Raw genomic sequence first — 21,924 nt, 5'->3', positions numbered from 1 at the left:
AAAATCAATCCGTTCAAGCAGACTCAGCTGTAAAATTGGCAGGCTATAAAACCATCAAGAAATACAGATGCTTCAACATTCTTTTAACCAAAATATAACCAAAGAAAATTTCTATCACATAAAGAGCACTAACACATCAAATAATATGCCTGCATCATAAATACAAGGAGGAAATGTTCAACTTTGCTGAAAAATGTATCTGGGAACACAGTATAACAATGTACCAAGCAAGCTGTAATTCAAGTAATCTTGGTTTTCATGAACAACCTTGGCAATTGTTCTATATCCATACTGGCAGTTATTAAGAAAGAATGCTTGCTACTGTATAGAATCACAGTAATCTACAAACTTAGTGAGTCATTACATAGTCACAAAACTTACTTTGAACCTCTATCCTCTGGCTCCTTCAACCAGTGCTGCTGAAGACTGGGTAATATATTTTAGGACTCCTCCTTGGGTTTTTTCAGTGTTTTGTATAAGATTACCAAACATGTTTGTTTAGAAAGTCAAAACTTAATTAATTTGCTTTGTATCTCCAAATTTCAAGCAGCTGCACTGAAAGTCTTACCACCCAAATTCCTCTGCCAAATGGGGAAACTGCAAGCAACCTTACACCTGTAGCAAAGGCTTTGCAGCTCAACCCATGTGTTACGAGTTGAAATTTAACTTCTTTTGTTAAACTGAGTTAGCTGAGTGAAAAGGAAACTGTGACTACAGCCAGTCATAGGGGGTTTTCTACCACGCTTTAGTATCGGTTCTTAGGAACTACTAGAGTAGTGCTAGTAGAGAGACTACTCTCTACTAAAGAGTGTTTCCTAGCAGTCTACTCTTCCCTGATGAATGACTCTCAAATACAGACAGATAGAAATCGGAATGGACTCAAGCCCATTTTGTTTTTACTGATCTTTGCATGAAGCAGGTTTTAGTCCCAATGGTGTCTGGGGATTAATCAAAGACAAGCATTTTAACATTCAAACCACTATTTACAGCTTTCACAACTTGAGAGAACTAATGAAAGATCCCTCATGTAAACATAACAACATAATGGGACAATTTATGGGTTTTGTTTGGGGAATTATTTTTTTTAGAAGCAGTTAAAGGCTCATGACAAGCAGCAACAATGACAGTTAATACAAAAAAGTTTGTAACGGTGTAGGGCAAGGATAATGGAATATCTGATTTATAATTATCTTCATGGAAGTAGCACCTTTATTTTTCCACTAAAATGAGGTCATACAATTATTCTAAATGATAAAGACTGACATCTCTAGCAATGTTTCTTCCTAAATAATCTAAATAACCTGAAGGGTTTTGCTCAGACACTGAAAACACACAAAGTGCTAATTAACATGAGAGCATATGCACAGCGATGTCTTATTTCCTCTTTAACACTTTTTCTGTCCTGGTTGATCAATACCGTAGAATTCAGTGCCCTACTGAATTCAGAGTTGCAGGCTATCAGGAGCAGAAAGCCTTTGTTCCAGCCTGACAGAGTACTCATAACCTCTGCTCTCACTGGAAGGTTACCATGGATCATTGATATGGAGACCCAAAAAGGAATAATCACAAAGTCACACAAAAATTCACTGATTTGGAGCAATTCAAGACAAGCTGGCCTGGTTAGTCTATGCTGGCTCAGTGATAAATCAAGTTGTCTTCCTCCCACACAACTACCTATGGGAAAATTTAACCCTCGCTCTCTGACATTAAACTGCTATTAAACATTTTAATTTTACGATTTTGTCATTTGAAACTATAAGGATGGAATTTAGCAAATCTTTGTTACAAAGAACAGACTAACAAAATGTGCTGTATCATTAGCAAGGCTGATTTTTATTAGCATCTTGACTCACCACATAATCTGACAGAGAGTACCTATTAAAGAACCGTGTTTTGTAGATAACCCAGGTTGCAGTTAAATAATTCCAGACTGCTGAGATACACTTATCTCAAGACACATAACCAGCTTGTGGTGCAATATATAATCACACATATACATGTGCAATATCCCATGAGACACGTAGCATGATATTAACAGTTTTTAAAGACGTGTCTGAGCAGCGCAGCACCTCACAAGGATGAAAAACCGTAGCCCTGAGCCTTGGACTGTGGCTCTGGAAACAAACCACACCCCAGCTCAGACCTAAAAATGAAAAGCCAACGAGGCAAATCAGCTGCGCTTCCTGGATGACTTAATGGTGTACTTGCACCTGTTTATTTCTATGTGCCTTAACTGTAAAATACAGCAGGAAGAATACATCACAGAAATATGTCACTCCATCCAGAATGTGGCCAACTGCTCGTGCGTGCGGGTCCTCCGCAGAGGCCTGGGGCACTGGCAGCGATGAACGGCTCATCAGTGCCACGTACCGACAGCTGACTAACGCACACCAGGGTTTATGACCGCCGGACCTCGGGCCGAGCAGGCCCCACCGCCACCGGGGGACCGGCCGGCGGGAGGCCGCAGCGCGCCAGGCGCCGCTCGCCCTGCCGCGGGCAGCCGACGAGGCCCGGGAAGCGGCCGCCGGGGCGGGGACAGAGCGAGGGCGGGAGGGAGGCGGGCCCAGCGCTAGGCCCGGCGCGGCGGGGGGCGGCGGGCACTGCGCAGAGCCTGGCTCCGCTCGGCGGCGGGCGGAAGGCCGGAGGGCGGCAGCGCCATGCCCGGCCCGGCAGCGCCGGGGGCGGCGGCGGGGCCCGGCCCCGACCCGGAGGAGAGCTACGACTTCCTCTTCAAGCTGGTGCTCATCGGGGACGCCAGCGTGGGCAAGACCTGCCTCGTGCAGCGCTTCAAAACCGGGGCCTTCGCCGAGCGCCAGGGCAGCACCATTGGCGTGGACTTCACCATGAAGAGCCTGGAGATCCAGGGCAAGCGGGTGAAGGTGAGAGGGGAGGGGGGGCGGCCCGCCGCCCCGGTTCCGGGCCCGGCGGAGCCGGCGGGCAGCTGCGGCTCACCTCCCTGCCTCCCCCACCCCGCGGAGCTCCGAGCCGGCACAGCCGCCGAGATGCCGGAGGGGCCGCCCGTCCCGCCGCTGGCCTGTCAGCCCGCCGGTGCTGTGCTCGGAGGACGGGCCACGCCGCCTTCCCGAAAGGGCTCCTGTGGGCGAGGAGGCACCGAGCGCGGCCGGTGCCTTGTTTTGCTGCGGCAGGACCAGCGGTGCAGCCGCAGGCCGGGCTGGTTCCTCTTGAGCACCGCGCCGGCGCTGGTAGAAGCCCGCTGCGCGGTCCCTGTGCAGCCCTCTTTTCAGGCAGGCTTCTGGCGATGGTCTGTTCACAGGCCAGAAGGAACCTCAGCTGGGCTGTCGTCTTTCCAGAAGGGCAAGTGGAACTGGCAGATTGAAAGAGGCCGGGGGAGCGGCTGTGAAATTAGGCATCTTTAAAAGTTATCTTAAGACACTGTTTACAGGGTGCCTCAGAAAGTGCAGCTTCTATAGCTCTTCTCGAACCAGAACACATCAACCCTAAATTTGACTGCTGCTTTTCTTATGCTGGACGAAATCAGCTAGTTCATTAGGGTTCAAAAGTGAATGGGACGTTTCCCTGGTGGAACTGTCCTCGGGCTCCCAGTGGCACAGGTTCCCCACAACAGACTGGGCCTCTGAGCACAATGGAACAGCAGGAAAAAGGCTCCAAGCACTTGCAGCTCATAGGGGGCTGCTGGGATGAACCCCTTCCCCAGCACCCTCCAGAATGGAGTCGCACAGCTATCCCAGGGGATCCACAGTGGGACTGAAAAGAGCTTAATGCAGTCACTGCCTGGGAAGGATCATGAATCTGTAACGCTTTTGGTGGCACAGGAATAGGGTAATTGCAGTTGAATTTTGGTCTGTGTTTGCCAAAGTAGGTGTCAAAGTCCTCTACTGTCTTTTCCTTATACTTGGTGAGCAGAATATTAAGTAGAGAAAGTTATAGAAAATGGAAGAAATGAAGACTCACATTTTTTAGGAAAGGATGAGGATTAGAACTTCCACACCTAGCAAAGGTGTTTATTTTCTTGGTAGTATTACACCTCTTCTTATCACTACAGCTGGGGTTCGCAGTCGAAAGAGAAGCTCAGATTTTCCATTTCTGCTGTTAGTACCTCTTCTGCGCTTTCTAGCAAGTGAGCTATTAGAAGCGGGGTTTCTCCTTTCAGATTGAAACCTGGCTCCATTTAAATGCCAGGCACATAGGGAGTGACAAATGTGTCTGCTCCTGGTGCCAGGGGTCTCAGACACAGACTTCAGGAGTGGAGGACGAGCCCAGGAAATACCCTAAACTTCTAGGTGTGCTTTTTCACATTGTCAGTACTTAACACCTCAATAGTCCTGTATTAGTACCCAGTCTGTAACAAAACCTGTGGATTATTTCTAAGTAATTTACAAAAAACAAGTAAGGAAATGCAAGCTCTTGAAGGCTGTCTTTTGCTTTGGATTGTTCTGTACTTAGAAAATAAAATGAGGGATGCACAAAGAGTATTTTGAGCATTGCTTTAGGCAAATTAATCCAACATTGTTGATTTACCTTGCAGGCATTTTTGTTAGCTGCTGAGTCAGGGACACAGCTAGAAAATGAAAACATTTGCTTGGAGGTTTTTTGTTTGGTCTGTTAAGGTGTGGGTTGTATGTGAAGTTTTAAATTCCAGTCAGGCTTTTCCAGTTGGATTGATATTTCAGAGCAGTCCATCCAATCTAGGTAGATTTGTTCAGCATGTTATAGGAAATGGAAAACAAGGTGGCATTTTATTATACTTTTGTGAGCTCTGTTATAGAGTAGGTAAGTAAATTCTTACTATCAGGTGTGTGTATCTTGCAGATCTTACAGATTTGGTTTTGGCATAGGTTATAGTGATTCTAGGAGGAGCGCTTTAGCTATCTGAACAGATCATATCCTAACCCTTTAGTAAACAAGCTTGTGGATGTGCTCTGCAAGAGATGCACTGTATTTCTCATTGCTTCTGTCTCAGTCACATGAGACATACTGTGTTTTAAAAGAGTTTCAGATAAATTGTTGACTGGGATGCCTCAAATCAAGAGATGGTCAGGATGTGTTTAAAATAAAGTTTGCCTGACCTTACAAAAAGATGCTTACAAAAGCATTCCAGGTGATTCTCTGTGCTGCTCCAATTTCATTGTGGGGTTGTGCTACTCAAGACAGTATCTTCATAAGGAATGCAAAGGCTTATTTTCTTCTTAGCAAATGGAGCAGGAATAAAACTGGGAATTTTCTTAAAAGCTCATCATTAGAAGTTCCTTCAGAACAATGGTGTGCACAAAAAGAAGTCACAAGGAGCTTTTGAACACTACTTGCTCCACACCCCCAGTGGCCTAAGCTTTATTCTTAGTCAGGCTGAGGATAGTATTATAACACAACTGAGTGAGTATGAATCAGACACTTATTTTGAGATTGAAACAAACATTTTAAGGTCAATTGTGTTAGCGTCCTTTTCTGTTTAAAACTTCAAATGTTGTCATTACTGTCACATAATGTTCCTGAAACATTTGGAGCCCAAGGATTTTAAGTCTCACTTCCTTTTGATGCATTTTTGTTGGATAAGGGAAAAGAAGCATGTTCGGATACTAAATGTTAAGGTTCTGAAAATAACCTTTTTTTTTTTTTTAACTCAAGGCTGTCCTTGCACCTTAAAGCTGTATTCTTCCAAGTGTTTCAAATGATATTTCATACATTACTGCTTCATCACCTACTGAGGCTGACTAAACTTCATATATGGAGATGTTAGTGCTTGAGAAAGGAGCTATTCATGGGCAGTACTGGTAATTGAAGCTTTCTCTTTAGAAATAAACAGTGAATCGCTGGTATCGTAAGCTTCCCCAATATGGACTAACCCTGATTTGCAGAGATTTACCACTTCCAGGGAGGAAAAATATGTAAGCTTGTCTGTGCCATCCAGTCTTCTGTATCTCTTCTTGTTCTTTCTTAAGACCTCCAATTTTGATTTGGGGTATTGTCCGGTGGGATTGTGGAAGCCAGTTGCCTCTGGGATAGGCTGTTGTGAGCCATGGGCTCTTGGAGGTGTTGGTGCTAAAAGGCAGGCCGTGTGTCATGGAGCCAGGCAGGGAGCTGGCAGATCTATCGCTCTGGGTTCTAATGGAGCTTCAAAGTTAAAGCTACCTGTGGTGCCCACCTTGATTTTTATCACAAAGGCAAATTCTGACCAGCATATATCCAGAATTTCCCCCCCCCCAGCTTTATGAAATGTCTGTGGTCTACCTTAATTTTTAAAAAGTTCTAGTATATGCTGTTTTAACAGGCTGGAATTGTGGCATACTACTCTCCAGAAAATACAGCCGCCTTAGTGGCTAAATCCTAGAGTATAGACTGTAGTTCCCAAAAGTTGGGGTTGTTGACTTAATGCATAGTGATTAAAACCCTACTGATAAAATAATTACTTGTTCTTTGAGTGATAGAAAGAATCTGTCAAACAGAAAAAAACATGTTTTGTAACTGTTATGTCACTGTAAGAAAAGATATTTATAAAACAGTGGAACTAAAATTTTATATAATGATAGGCAAGGACAGTCCTAAGTTCAAGCCTATGAATTGTGGTTAGTAAGAACAAAATTCCCTTTCTTTTGATGAATTTCCTCCCGTGAACTTAATTGGCTACTTTTAATGTCTACTTTGTGCTGTCTTTTCATAGTGTTTTACATATACAGACTATTTTTTTCCTTTATGCCATAGTTTTTCTGTTACTGTATCTTCAGAGAGCAGCAGGAGAACGTTTTCCTTTTATAACAAATACTTCTTTATCTACCATTGCACTTTTTAATTTATGAGCTTTTTCAGCCCATATAATATCAAGATTCTTGGCTGTTTTTCAGGCCTCATGGCTCTAACTGTATTCCTTTCAGAATGGTCCAAAATGTAATGTGTCATTATCTGGCAAAATTGCAAGTAATATAAAATTATGACTTGTTAACTGTCTTGTCTCCTGACTGTTCTATTTAATAAGGTTGCTAAACAAATACAAATGAAGCTATTGGTTATTACATGGAAGCAATATTCTTTGATATCCAGAGGAAAGTGTAGTGCTCTGTTCGGTCAACTACTTTGACATCCATAAGGCTAGAGCAAACAGGAATGCTGTATTCCCAGCAAACAGGGATTCCTCATTCCGTGAACATTTTGTAGGGAAACAATTGAATGGAGCAGTTTCTCCTAACTGTTCTGTGTATGAATATAATTTTAAATTTAAATACATTCCCATACAGATGTTAGTTTTGTTGCTTTTGGCAAAAACTGTATAGATTAAGTTGCAAGATTGTTTTAGTAAGTCTGTTTAGGAGCAAGTGTTGTGATTTGCCGGTGTACAGAAATGTACATTATTATTTGCCATTTGAGATGGCAGGATTTAGACACAGTCAGTTGATTAAGAATCATTTAGCATGGTCTTTCCAGCCAGCATTTCACTGCGGGGAAATTTTATAGAAGTTGCTATATTTTGAAGAACTCGTAGCACAAAAGTGACATTTCTATCTTTGTAAAGGAAGGTATCAGCTATAGGATGTACTTAGTTATTATTAATGTTGCTTCACAAGCAAAAGTAAACCTGAACTCCTGTGATACTTTAGAAGAATCAGGAAAGTACTTAATTATGTAGGAAGGAAGGGGGGTGAAATTACTTAATGTGTCTTGAGGCTGTTTGTTAAGCATTAACCTTTGATAAACAATATATTTAACAATGCAAGAAGAATCCACATAAAACCTTTTGATAATAGTTGTTTACTATGCTCTTTGGTCAACCTGTCACGCACCTTTTGCAACACTTTGTCTATTTCTGTAGTTGAAACTCTGGTCTCTTTAAGCCTAATCAGACATCCCAGAATGATCTTCCAGAGACCCAACATAAATTTTACCACCTTCTGTTTTCCTCCTTACATCAAGTTGAAACATTCCTTGTTTCAGTTTTTGTCTGGTGTCTCTCATCTTCCCATCATGTGCCCCTGTGAAGAGCTTGGCTCAGTCTTCTTGATAACCTCCTCCTAGGTACTGGACAGCAGCTAACAGGTCATCTCAAACCCCTCTCCCAGGCTGAACAAGCCTGTTTCCCTCAGGCTCTTCTCACAGGGTATGCACTCCAACAACCTGACCATCTTGATGGCCCTCCACTGAACTTGCTCCAGTTCTTCCATGTCTTTCTTGTATGGGGAGGGAGGGGGGCTAAAACTGGACACTGTATTTTAGCTGGAATCTAGTAAGTGCCACATAAAGGGGAATAATCACTGCCCTTGATCTGCTGGCTTCACTCCTGTCAGTACAGCTCAGGATGCTGCCAGGACACACTGCTGGCTCTGGGGCCCTTTCAGTGCAGCTGCTCCCCAGCCAGTCAGGCCCCAGCCTGCATCCTGACAAGGGTGAATGACATATACTCCCTGTATACCCCTGCCCAACAGGAGAAGATGAAAAAGCAAATATGAAAAAATGTTGAAGACTTTGTCTAATGTACTAACGGATCCAATTCTACAGTGATTACATGGAGTTAATAGTTGGTTTAGCACTTTGCTGTTCAGTACCAGCTAGTGCTAAGGGCTCTGCTGTCCAAAAAAATCCATAGCTAAAAGCAGATCAAAATAACCAGCTTTTGTAAGTGAATGGGCATTCAATAGTGAAACAGTTAGCATGAGAAAGGTGGCTCCTTGTCTTTGTGCACTTAGGGTATTCTGTCATATTCCTTCTGAACAATGGGTATTTATTCCCTGTTCTTTATCCTGTGCTCATCTGTTGCTAGAGATGGTCCCCCTGATGGCCGGCCACCAATTTCTTATTTCACGGGTGTTTTTTCTTCATATCCTCAGCTGAATTTAATGTAATTCTCCAGCAATCTCAACTTCTCTCTTTCTTACACCAAAATTGTTGCCAAAATAATTGCAAAATCAGGAATTGCTTAAAAATGTTACTAAGTGACAGACATGGCTTCCATCACATTATTTACAAAGCTGAAGCACTTAAATAATTAAGAACTTTGTGTCATATACTGCATCTGTGATACATTATTTTGTATTGTATAAGTGTATCTTTTTTGTAACCTGTGGCTAGTACTTTTCATTTGATATTTTGATTTTAACATCTAACTTATACTGAAGGGCTTTTAAGTGAGGAAATACTAAGACTAAATTTTTTCCAAGGAATTTGCGATTGTTATTTCTTGTCAAGAGTTACATACTTGTAAATATAGTTAAACAGAGAGACTATGTAAATTTTGAACTGTAAAATAGTGGTTTTAAATTACAGTTGTGATTGGTATTTATATATAGTTGTCATGTTCCTTTTTCAATAGAATTGTCTGAAATGTATGTCTGTACATGTACTGGAGAAACTAGTGTTTACTTCCGATCAGAACTGGTATTTTTGTAATGACTTCTTTTAGTCATATATTGGACTGATTCATGCTATATAGAAATATTTTTCTTAAGAGTTTTCTAAAGATGCTGTCAAGCAAATTAGCTGTATTTTGCCTTTGGGAATATATCTTACTTTAAGTTAGATAATCTGGTTCATAATACTTGCATACTCTGTATTTGTCTGTAGTGTGTGTTCTTAACAATTTAAAGTAAGACAGTTATCAAAACTTCTAACAATGTGACAGGACAGGTCAAGCTTCCAAACTGTAAGAAGCGAGTTGTTATTAGCCCCCCAAAAAGTACCTCTGCAACACTGAGCATGCTGCTAGGCAGACTGACTCATACTAGCTGATGAAGCCACCATCTCGGCATAGGTCTGCCAGAAGAGACCATACCAGGACTCCATACTCGGCTTCAGGTGGGGTTATACGATCGGTTCACACCCACCCACAGCAATGAGTTAAACTGAAAGGGCATAGTCATGATTGGTTCAAGACAGTTTTGCCGTTGCTCTGAAGGATCGTTGCGCCTTCCTCCTTACACAGTCTGTATGCTTTTAGTACCTTGTGGCTGCATAATTAGCGTTAACTCTTTCAAACCAAACGAAAAACCCTCTTTTTCAGTTGCATCAGTAAATTAAGCCATATGGTGAATCAGATGAACAGGTGCTAGTTTCAATGCATGGAGAGGACAAGGATATGCAGCTGGCATGGCAAGTCTTTGGTGACAGTGTGGTCTTAATTTGGCTTAAGCAAGTCATTAAACCATGCCCTTATTTGCCTGCCTTTCCCCGAAACAAAGAGTGAGCACTCACCTAGCTCCTTCTGCCAGCAGAATTGGTGGGAACAGTGACAAGCAGGTGTGTCAGCTGGCTTAGATGTTTGCAAAGAGAGTATCTGTGTATGGGTCTAATACATACTGTAGTCTCAGCAATGAAAGCAAAACCACAACAAACTGAAGACTATGTAAAAAAGCTAAATGATTCAGAGTCTTTACACAAAAGGGAAGTGACAAGTAGGGGAGCATGAACTGTATACGCCTGAGAGAAAGAGCCTACCTGGATGACATGGGCTGGGAGGAAGACTGCTGTTTGAGCTCCTGAGAAGGTCAAACCTGTGGTCTGTGCTGGACACTCAGGGCTTCTGCAAGTTTGTATGTTCAGTCCTGTGAACACACAGACATAAATGCTTGAGTAAAAAATGCGTAGGGATGCTGTGAGATCTTGATGGTGACACTTTGAGGTTGCTGTATCATTATTAAAAGGCTGTGGAAATTGGGGAGGACTAGAGAAAGGCAAATACTGTATTCCTCTTCAGAAAGGACAAGAAATCCTGGCAACTGCAGGCTGGTCGGACTCATCTTGGTCCCTGGGAAAACCATGGAGCAATTCTTTCAGCAGGCAGTTGCCTCTGTCACCTCTCAAAATCTGTCCCAACGTCAATGATTCTGCAATTCTATGGAATGTACTTACTGGATTTTGAAAACCTCTGTGTATACAGCACAATGCCCAAGACTGGCTTGCTCAGTCACTCTGCAGGTAAATCACTGTTATTTATACCATGTGAAAAGTGTAAGCTAAAACAATTTTTTTTGTTTAAAAAGTTTGTAGTTCTTCTGTATGCATAGAATCTCTCAGACCTCTCCCAAGAGTTGCGTAATCATCATTAGCCTTGTTTTGCACTTGACCTAATCAAGTGTTGAGATTTAAAGCTATGTAACAGACACAAAGGTCTAGCGGGAGACTTGAGTACAGAGAACATTATACATAAACCTGCCATGAACTTCCTTGTCTCTAGTAACTGTCTGTTGACTGCTCTAAATCATTATTGGTTCTGTTAATAATCATTGCTTTGTGGTTTTTTGAGTCCATTACAGTCCCTTTCCCTTCTCTGAGAAAACTCTTACCAGGACTGAGAAGTACTTTTTTCATTGGATTGATTCCTTTTAAGCTGTACATGTATCTTTTGGTATCTAAGTGCTTGGTTAGCACAGGAAAGTGATCTGATCAGTACAGCCTTGTCCAAAGCAAAAGTTTCTGCTCACACATGCAGCAGAGTCAGAAGATACACACAAAGTACTAATGTGCAAAAGAAATAAATGGAAAAATGATTCCATATTATTTGGTATAAAACATCACTGGCACACTGTGTTAAGTTCTTGTCAGCTCTTTAAAACAAAGAGGTTCAGAGGGAAGGAAACTAATAAATAATAGGTCTACAATATGGGAAGATTAAAAAACCCAGGAGTATTTGCATATGTCCTGCCTCAGTTAAGAGGAGATGCAGATTCTAAGGAATGGCACAAAAAGACAAGCAGTGGTCTCATTTATCATTTGGGGATAGAGAAGTAAAAGTGCAACAGAAGGACAGAAAATAGAAAATTTATAAAGGGAAATTCTTTGGTTTCATTGCTACTATATATTGAAGCCAAGAGCTTTGAAAGATTCAAAAATTATTAGAGATTTATACAGAGAATGAGAACATCCACAGTTACTTTAGCTAAAAGCTCCTGGAATATAAGCCATCGTGTTCCAGGACATTAGACAACCTATAAAACAAGAGGATTTTAAAAGAAATTTTCCCTATGAGAAAATATATTGTGTTTGTCTGCTCTGAGTTATTTGTCTGCTTCTTCTGGAACATCTAGTGCTGGGAACTCAAACCCTGATACTAAACTCACAGTTCTTATGCTGCTGGATTTAGGCAAAAGTATGTAAGCTAAGCATTTCTTCTTCCTGCCCAGATGTAATGTCTGTTCTACCACCTAAAAAAGGACAGGTGACTAGACTGACTAGATCTTTGACTTACTTTCTTGAAACCTAGAATAGCTGGCATTTGTTTTATACATTCTTTTATATGTTTTACGTATTCTAAATATATTCCTTTAACTGTCTCCTCTTTCCTTATAAAACAGCATCAGTGCTCTCAGATGATACTACCATATCCTACTGCAGTTGTTAGTGCCCCTGTAGCAGAACTGGCAAGACCATGTCAGTACCTGGGAAAATACACTAGCGAAAACCCACTTGTAGTTTCAGTGACACACCAGGATGATGAACTGGAGTGGCCTAGCTATGGGCTAACATCTTGTTTTGCTGCTAGAGAAGGTGACAAAGGGCTGGACACACAAAAGCGGTAACTTCATAATCTGCCATAGAAGAATGCATCAGAGCTTATCTGCAGGAACCCAGAGCATCTCAACTGATACAGATATAAACTTTGAGCAGCCAGGTGTGAAAAGGTTCTCCAGTGTATATTATTGTCCTTAAATCATGAACAAAGGACTAGAAAAACGTGATGCCAGAATGTATTATGTATAAGGGAGATTTATAACAAGGCTATTGAATCAAGTCCTATCTTTTGATTCACGAAAGCTTGCTAGCCAATGTCTCACTGTTTGCTTTGTTTTATTTAGTTGCAGATCTGGGACACAGCTGGCCAGGAGAGATTCCGAACTATTACACAGAGTTATTACCGCAGCGCCAATGGAGCAATCCTGGCCTATGATATCAGCAAGAGAGGCTCTTTCCTGTCTATTCCTCGCTGGATCGAGGATGTGAGAAAGTATGCCGGTTCCAACATAGTACAATTACTGATTGGTGAGTTAAAAATATTAATACCAAGTGCTACAGGTTACTGTACAATGTAATTAGTTGCAATACATGTTTAAGATGGTTACAAGTTTTATTTTTGGTTGAAGTTAAGATGTATGTATGTAATAGATCTGATTGGAAATTTTACCAATTTTTTTTTTAATTTGAAAGTGTTGATTCATCAAAACAGAAGTATTTTGCAGCCCGGCAGAAAGGGACCTGGGGGTGCTGGTTGACAGCCGGCTGAACATGAGCCGGCAGTGTGCCCAGGTGGCCAAGAAGGCCAACAGCGTCCTGGCCTGTATCAGGAATAGTGTGGCCAGCAGAAGTAGGGAAGCGATTGTGCCCCTGTACTCGGCACTGGTGAGGCCGCACCTTGAATACTGTGTTCAGTTTTGGGCCCCTCACTACAAGAAGGATGTTGAGGTGCTGGAGCGTGTCCAGAGAAAGGCAACGAAGATGGTGAGGGGTCTGGAGCACAAGTCTTATGAGGAGCGGCTGAGGGAACTGGGGTTGTTTAGTCTGGAGAAGAGGAGGCTGAGAGGAGACCTTATCACTCTCTACAACTACCTGAAAGGGGGTTGTGGCAACGAGGGTGTTGGTCTCTTCTCCCAAGTAACTAGTGATAGGACAAGAGGAAATGGCCTCAAGTTGTGCCAGGGGAGGTTTAGATTGGATATTTATTAGGAAAAATTTCTTCACTGAGAGAGTGGTCAGGCATTGGAACAGGCTGCCCAGGGAGGTGGTGGAGTCGCCATCTCTGGATGTGGCGCTTCAGGACATGGTTTAGGGGACATGGTGGCGCTGGATTAACGGTTGGACTTGATGATCTTGAAGGTCCTTTCCAACCTAGTGATTCTGTGATTTTGCTTTGATTACTTCTGTTAAGAAGTAGTCAGCTTTGTATCCTTTGCATCTCAATGGAGAACTGGGTACCCAGGATTTCCAGGTTCTGAGGCACAGCTGCTGGGGAGCTGTTCTCATGATAAGGACCATAAGGTTTCCAGGGCCCAAAGAATCTCCATCGTATCAAGCCGATGTGTTTTGGCCAACTGGAACACCCACATACTTCAGCAGACGGGGGATTTCACAAGGACTTTGGGGCAATGAGGGTTTGTCAGTCCGCTGCTGGAAGCTCTGCTTCCCAGCCCCAGTGGACGCAGCTCTCAAAGCCTGTAGACCTGCTAATACAATGTCAGTACTATTCTAGATTTCCTAAGGAACCAGCAGACTGCTGTTGTTTTCACAAAATGGTTTTAGTTTCAATTTCTAGCCCATCTTCCTTCTGTCACCACTATTTAGTTACTGACTTTCTCTGTTCTCTGTAGGAGTCGTACAGAAATACAGGTTGGAAAGGGTTTAGGAGATTATCTAGTCCTGCTCAAAGTGAGGTTGGTCAGGGCCTTTTCAGTCAAATTTTGAAAATCTCCAAGAATGGAAATTCTGCAGCTTCTCTGGGCAACCTGAGAACCTCCTGCCAAATACTTGCTCTGACATAAGTAGTCATTATAAATTACTCTGTTGTTTTTTCTTTTTCTTCCAGGAAACAAGTCTGACCTAAGTGACCTTCGAGAGGTTCAGCTGGAAGAAGCTCAGAGTCTGGCTGAACACTATGATAATATCATCTGTGCCATAGAGACCTCTGCGAAAGACTCCAGCAATGTGGAGGAGGCTTTTGTGAAGATGGCTACAGAGCTCATGATGAGGCATGGAGGCCCTATGTTCAGTGAGAAGAATACTGACAGCATCAAGCTTGACAGCAAAGACGTTGTAGAAGGCTGGGGGTGTGGTTGCTGATATGAGCTAGGTGGTATCTCTAACTTTACTGGAATTTAGATGGTGCTTCACCCTAATGCTGAGTAGCACGGTAGCCATATTCTCCTCCTCCTGTGAAACCAGCAATTTTGTAGAAGTTAGACACAATCCTGTTTGCTTTGGTGTCTTATTTTTAAAAAGGGACTCTTGAGAGGTAGTCCTAAAAGTCAAGCCCTCTGAAAAACTTACTCAACATTTGTCCCCACCGTTTTCTTTTCTGTAACCTTCATACAAGTTACAAAAGTGGAGGAAACAACTTTGAACTGGTGATGTGGGGTGGGGAGACAGATGGTTGGGGAAGAGACTGATGCACACCCAAAGTTCTGAAGCATTTAGCATGGGACTGTTGCCAAAGGAGGTCATTTTTGGACAGGCAATCTTGACAGTGTCTTTTCAAATCCTCAGCACTCCACCCATGACCAGAAAGTGAGAGTGTCTCTGATAAAGGTATTTGACATGTCAGAATACCCAATGTTTTGATTACAGGACCAAATAGCAGTCACCTGTCCTAGGGCATAAGGAGTGCTAGTTAGTATTGGAACAGGCCCAGGTGGGGAAGCCTTATCTCAGGTTTTGTTATAATTTTTTCAAGTTATCATTTTAACAAAAAGCAAAATCAGCCTGAGCAATATGACATGACCTGCTGTCAAGCAGGATTGGACCAGTGTAGTTATTTTAAATACAACCTTGAGGAGAGGGTAGATGCATTTCATTTGTTATTGCTTGAACAGTGATAGCTCCCTTTTCCAAGTGGGAATCATTGAGTTTTTGCTCTCAGGTCTCTTGATTTCATTCCATAACTCAAGACCTGCACCACTGGAAACAGGAACTGGAAAAACTTTGAACTGACTGGTAGCCATGATCTCCTGCCATGTGTGTAATGGTCATATACAGGGTTAATTCTGGTCATACATTTGACATTATGCTACCAGAGTGTTTGTTGCCTAAGTGGATTTGGTTTCTGCTTGGGTTTGGGGTTTTTTTTTTTAAAAAAAAAACATCTCCTTAAATAGAATCTGGGCAAGACGACCTCAGAACAGCTGAAAACTGGACACATTACAACTTCTTCGCTGTAAGAAACCAGCATCCTTTCAAATGATTCCCTCCCAATTTTGTACCCAACTGCTTCCCTATCACAAGTTACAAATTGCTTTTAATTTCTTGAAAACACTCAGCAGGAAAAACCGTTCACTGTTGATCAAAAATCTACATTGTTAAGTAAAATAGATTTCAGAATTCAGCTACATAATAGTTGCCTTTCAGATTCAGCTCTGTATTTTATGTTGTAGATGCAGTTGAAGAACTGATGGCAGCAGTCCTCTCAAGCACCTTACAAAAATGGATTTGCAAAGGGAGCAGAAGCAGGATTATTTTTAATGCTGCAGTTAAAGCAAAGGTATTCAGAGGTGACAAGTGATTTTTGCAATCCTGATACTTCAAAAGGAGCTCACTTTCAGAAAGCACCCTTTTAAAGTGAAGTCCCTTGTCCCTTTTGAAAATATTGATCAAAAAGGACATGGATTGGTGTGCTGCTAGGGCTATACCTGGTTTTAGCCATTCAGCATATCCAGTATCATGAAAATCAGGAAGATTTAAGAAGGGCTAATGGATCCTCGTTTCAGTACTAATCATCTTCTGACAGAAAATACTAAACCATTCTCTGGTCTTTCTGGTTTTTAAACTGATAAGCGAGGAGTTACATATGCTTTGTAGCCTGTTTGCTTCTAATCTACGGGGTTAATTTTCAAGTTTTATAGTTGTAAGAGTGAAAGGGCCTTAAATTTTTCAATTAGTATAGTTTCCACAATTCTAATGTTTTATACAGAAGGGCAGGTTGAGCTGCAGCACTCAGTAGTATTTTTGGATCATTTTCTAGGACATTCCCAGCTCTCCTACATCCAAAGATAATAGGCAGTAAGTGTCCAGCAGTAGCTAGACACTGGAAATGAGAATGGTCCAAACTCTGGATTTGTTAGCGATTAGCAAACCCTGTATTCCACTCTCAGGAGAAACTATGAAGACAGTCCAAGCTAAAACTCGGTCCTGATGACTGTTTTTCTTCCTGGTTAGGTACTAGCAAGCGTATGACTTTATATCATGACATACTGTAGTTTACATCTGTAGGTCACAGTCCTGCAGTTCTGCAATGCTTGAACATGGACCCTCAGATAAGCTCAGCCTCCCACTATTTGCAGGATTAGTGCCAAATTATTTAAGGCATGCTGATAAAAATTCACATTCATTTAAGAACAGTATTGCTACTACTCACATTGAAATCAGTAGTTTACATAGTAACTCATCTTAAACCTGGGGTAAGATGCAACATGAACATAAATCCTGCTTCCAATGCAGTCAGTGAATGATTGTGTTTTTACAGTAGATGGAGAAATGAGGAATGATTGATCCATTTCCTTAGTTTTGAGGTTTGTTTAGTAAACAAGTAGAATTAGACCAAGCACTGTACTTTTCCTTATGATGTGCCCCCATGTATCTCTTAAGCTAGTCTTGAAGGTTGAGAGTCTGTCTGCGGGTTATTCTGTTTTAGTCAGAAAACATGAAATACAGCATCAGTGATTTGTTCACTGCATTTTCAAATTCAGATTAGTTTTCATTTTGCTGTAGAGAACTAAGACTACGGCTTTAACTCAGCTTTGTCTTCTAACTCTTGGCTCTCCTGTGGTGTAACAAGTGTAATACAAGTTTGCATGCCCTATCAAACCGAACAAAAGGGAACAAAGAAACAGACTGAAGACCTGGTTTATTTTTTCAGGTTAGTAGCAGATATGAATGACAGTGCTTGGGCTGTCAGTAGTAAAAAGTTATTTCAACTACTAAACCCTTTCTTTGTCTGTTAGTAACAGCACAATACTTACTACGCTGATAGCTTCTTGACCAGAAATAAATTAAAACAGTAAATGTAACTTAGAGCTTTTCACTCCCTTTCTGAAGACTTTCATTAAATCTGTAATTCACACACGTAGCTATGTAATTCAAGAGTTAAGAAGATGGTCCTGTTGGTTTAATTCCGTTAATCCTACTGAAACCTAAAGGATACCTGGGTGAAGAGAGTGAGTAGCAATAAACCTGAGATTTATGGGTAAAAACCTCAGTTTCAAATCCTAGGTTACAAAGGTGCACTGATGTACATCAAGTGAATAATTCAGTAGTGCATGATCAGAGCTCAGAGCATAAACATTTGCCAAGAAACCTGTTTACTGGCAGTTGAACATTAACAAGACTATAGTGCAGTAATTGCTTTTAAGCAGATCTCCTTGGCTGACCATGTATTTGCTTCAGTATTTATCATTTATTTTGGGCGGTACCCAAAGTGTGCAAAATATTACAGAAAAACAGAAGGGGACGTTGATCCCTGCCTTGTAACACTTGGGAGTGGAATGCAGACGCAAATACTGAAATGAAATCGTCAGCAGAATGTGGTTCCCAGGATCGTGGGCATTGTTACTCTTTGTATTGATTTTGATTTAAGCTAATCTTATCCCCAGTTAGTCATCCAGTCCATCATCATGTAAATATAATACCAAATAAATGTCATCCACATTTGCTTCACAAAACAAAATTTTTAAAAAATGAAAATACTTAAGAACAGAGGAAAAGTCCTAATGATTTTATCACTCTTACTGTACTGGAAAGCAGGTCACTTTTGGGGGGAGAAAAGATACAAAACTAAATGAAGCCCAGCTAATACTGCATAGAGTTCCAAGACCTTCATGAAATGTGGAGCTCTTACTCAGTTTTTTCTTTGCCTTTAAAGAAGATCATATATATTTGAAGAATAAAGCTGATCATCATGTGTAATACTGCAGTAGTACAGTTACGTTATGTATACACTCACACAGTAGCACTCTTAAATAACATTAAAGCCTTTCCTTGATTTGCCCCAGTATATACTGTCCCACTAAGATTAAGATCTCCATTATTTAATCTCATAGTTTTAGCCAGCTGACCATTTGAATGTCTTTTGCCATCTCATGCCAATCCTTAGAGAACTGGGAGGTGGTGACATTACTAGTTTCTCTTCATGGGATTGTTTTCTTCAATGTTATAATGAGAATCTCTTTAAAAAATCAAGATTAATTTATATATTATTTCATTAATAGAAATAGTTTATCTTCACCTATCCTACTTCCAAAACTTTTATATATTAACAGACCACTGAAGTTTACCCTATTGCATTCTTTGTGTAAACAGTGTGCTAGAGGAAAATAAAGTGAGAACAATACATGCTTTGGGAAACTGAAAAATAAAGTTACTCTCCTTTTGGTATCTTCCAGCTTTGGAGAGTGCTCAGTTTGACCCGTCAGCCATTCTCTGTGGACACTTCACAGAAACAAAGCAGGTTATGGGCAGAGTGTGCAACCAGTAAACAGGGAAAATCCAAGGAAATTGGAACGAGTATGTACTCTTTTGTGAAGAGGTCATTCTCACATGACTCACTTTGCCCCGTGATGACCATCTAGCTTGTATTCCCACCCTTGTGGTACAGTAAGTGAGGCAATTGGAGAGTAACAGATCCGAGGATACCTGTAGTTCTTGGTGGAACTGAAAGGAAATGAATCCCGAAGTTTATGCTAATCACCCTGACCACTTAATTTTCCTTTCTCAAATGATACTAGGTTGTTTCATCAACTAAAATGCATTCTACATTCACAAATTTGGCGATAAGAGATGCCACATTGTTAACCCATGTAGATTAATAGTTACATTTCATTACAGTTGTATGAAGTACAGTGACTTCAGAGTCACAGAGCAGATTCCTTTATAATTGTGCTGTTCTCAGATTTCACAATTCTTTTCCATGCCATAAGAAGAGATTCATAGATTTGGGAAATACTGTCTCAGTTTTATTTTTTTATTATCTTTTGGTGCCGATCATCCCACTGAGACTTCAGTTAGAGAACTAGCCTTCTGGGTATTAGATTTCTTTTAACTCTGTTGAGTTGGGTTATAGAGCTATTCGAAGCAGCAACAAATCTCACATGGAAGCATTTAATTGCAATCCCCACGGCATGCTTTAGAAAAAAACCCTCAAACTATTCCACAACTAGATGTTCTGATTTCCAGCACAAATTTAGCCCTCTGCATCTTTTTTATCATTTCATCTCAGTTTACTTGGAAAAGAGCAGGGTTACAAAATCAAAACAAACCAACCAACCCAAATGTATGTTTGCTGTCCATGGAATTGTTGCCAGAGGTTAGATAAAAATAGCCAGCATGCTCTCCTATCCTGATCTTAGATAGCGGGTTTTTTTTAATATGACTGAAAAATGTTAAAATGCACTTTAAAAATAATTGTTTGAAGCACAAAAGGGTTGGGATTTTTTTTCACTGTGTCTTTTTTAACAAGGATTTCTATTCCGTGACTACTGATAAAGGCAGTTACCTGTGTTGCATTCATAACTTTAGGCATCACTGAAGACAGACCGTGTCAACAATTGTCTCATTTTTCCGTATGAGTCAGCGGCCAGTGGAAAACAAGTGAATAGAATAACTTGTTTTGAAAACAATGAGAAAAGTCAAGCCTGAGTAATAGTCAGGGAAGATTTTTTACTTAGGCAGATTAAATGTGTTCGGTTTAATCAATGCTTACTCGGTTCAAAGAAAATACTTTCCTTCCCAAAGGTAAAATAATACACTACACAAATAGTTACGAGTTTTCCTGTTTGCTTTTTGTATGACAGAAATTTGACTGTCTATACTGAACAAGAGTGGACTGCTAAACTAGTTAAGTGTATGGTAACAGAACAGTTTAACCAAGAGCTGTTAAATTGGCTTAAAGCTGTATTTAGAACCTGTTCCTTCCATTGTGCGGTAAATAGTATGTCTCTTTCTCTCCCTTGGGACACCACCTGAAAACCTTCACAAGATCCAAGATAACCAAGGCTGTCTTTATCACTAAAAAAGTCACGTTCCATATGTTTCTTCTGCAAGTTATCTTAGACTTAAATTGAGTTATTTCCAATTCGCTCACCAGCTGAACTGCTGACACTGATTTCTACTTTCTTCCAGCCTCAAATTTAACAGAAAACTGAGGATTAATCTTCCTAGCACAAAGCACTGAAGGGCCACCAGATAGGCTATAACCAGCAGGCTTCTGCACATCTATAATTATCAATCCCCTGCTCCTTCGACAGTTACTTAGTATCTGTAACGTGTGTATTAACACTCTGTACTCTGAAATCAGTCAAGTCCAGCTTTGCGATCACTCATCCCCGTAGGTAGTATAGGTCAGGGCAAGGTATTAGGTAGGTACAGCAGCTTCACAAAGCTGCTTCTGCTTAAGCCATTTCTGTCTAAGGCTTACCTATCCCATTCAAAATTTGCTATTACACCTAAATTACAATAAGTGAACTATTTCCTTTTCAGTGAGTCATAACATTAAAAAAATCCTATATTTATATCTTTTAATTTAAAGCCTAGACTAGGATACTAAGAACAGCAGTTACCTATTTTAAGCTTTCATAAGAACATACACCTTATCATTGACTCCTCGGTAGGAGTTGAAACCTTAATTCCACCATAAACTCACTCAGACATCTTAAAGTACACACTATTCATATGTAACAGTGACCTAAAAGGATCCATGTTTCTGTAAATTTTAGCTTAGAGAAAGTACCTTACATATGACCAAAATTGTGGCAAACTAGCACTTAGGATTTCTAATTGTTCAATCCATACAAAAAAAACTTATGACACGAAGATTATACTCTCCAGATAAAAGCAGACGAAAACATTAAATGAGAGACTGTGTTCCCTTAGAAATTGTCTTGTTAAGGCACCTGACCAACACAATCTGTATACTTCCAAAAGCCAGTGTCTTTTCAGTCACCGCTAAGCCTATTACACTGCACTGTGCTGTAGAACATGCAATGGTCACCACCTGTTTTTTCTGCAATAAATTTCATGAGCAATATAGACTCACAGGAAGATGTGAGGGAGTGATTTTGGGTCTCTAAATTATCGCATGTGAAAACAAGGGTATGAAAGATTGTCTTTTAAACATGGCATGCAAACTTGGCTTGACAATTTGAAGGTACTTTTCAAAAGTGAGTTAAGAGCTGAATTTTCAGAGACATTAAAGCTGCAGACAGATGCCTACCCATGTCTTCAAAAGCATCTAGTTACCATTGCAAAAAAAGCACAAAACTTGCATGGAACTGG

The 21,924-nt window shown here is 40.9% G+C and overlaps 1 protein-coding gene across 1 annotated transcript; it reads left to right on the top strand.

Moving 5' to 3' along the window:
* Window positions 1-2,371: 2,371 nt before the first annotated feature.
* Window positions 2,372-14,727, top strand: RAB43 (RAB43, member RAS oncogene family; the record flags this gene model as incomplete). The annotated part of the gene is made up of 3 exons (XM_082004819.1): window positions 2,372-2,879; window positions 12,753-12,936; window positions 14,474-14,727. The coding sequence occupies exons 1-3, from the start codon at window positions 2,658-2,660 to the stop codon at window positions 14,725-14,727; spliced, it is 660 nt and encodes a 219-aa protein (XP_081860945.1). The 5' UTR covers window positions 2,372-2,657.
* Between the last annotated feature and the right edge of the window lie 7,197 nt (window positions 14,728-21,924).

Source organism: Phaethon aethereus (assembly GCF_964289735.1).
Source record: "Phaethon aethereus genome assembly, chromosome: 11".
Lineage (NCBI taxonomy): Eukaryota > Metazoa > Chordata > Aves > Phaethontiformes > Phaethontidae > Phaethon > Phaethon aethereus.
The sequence above is the reverse complement of the archived record's forward strand: the minus strand, read 5'-3'. Positions and strand labels throughout refer to the sequence as shown.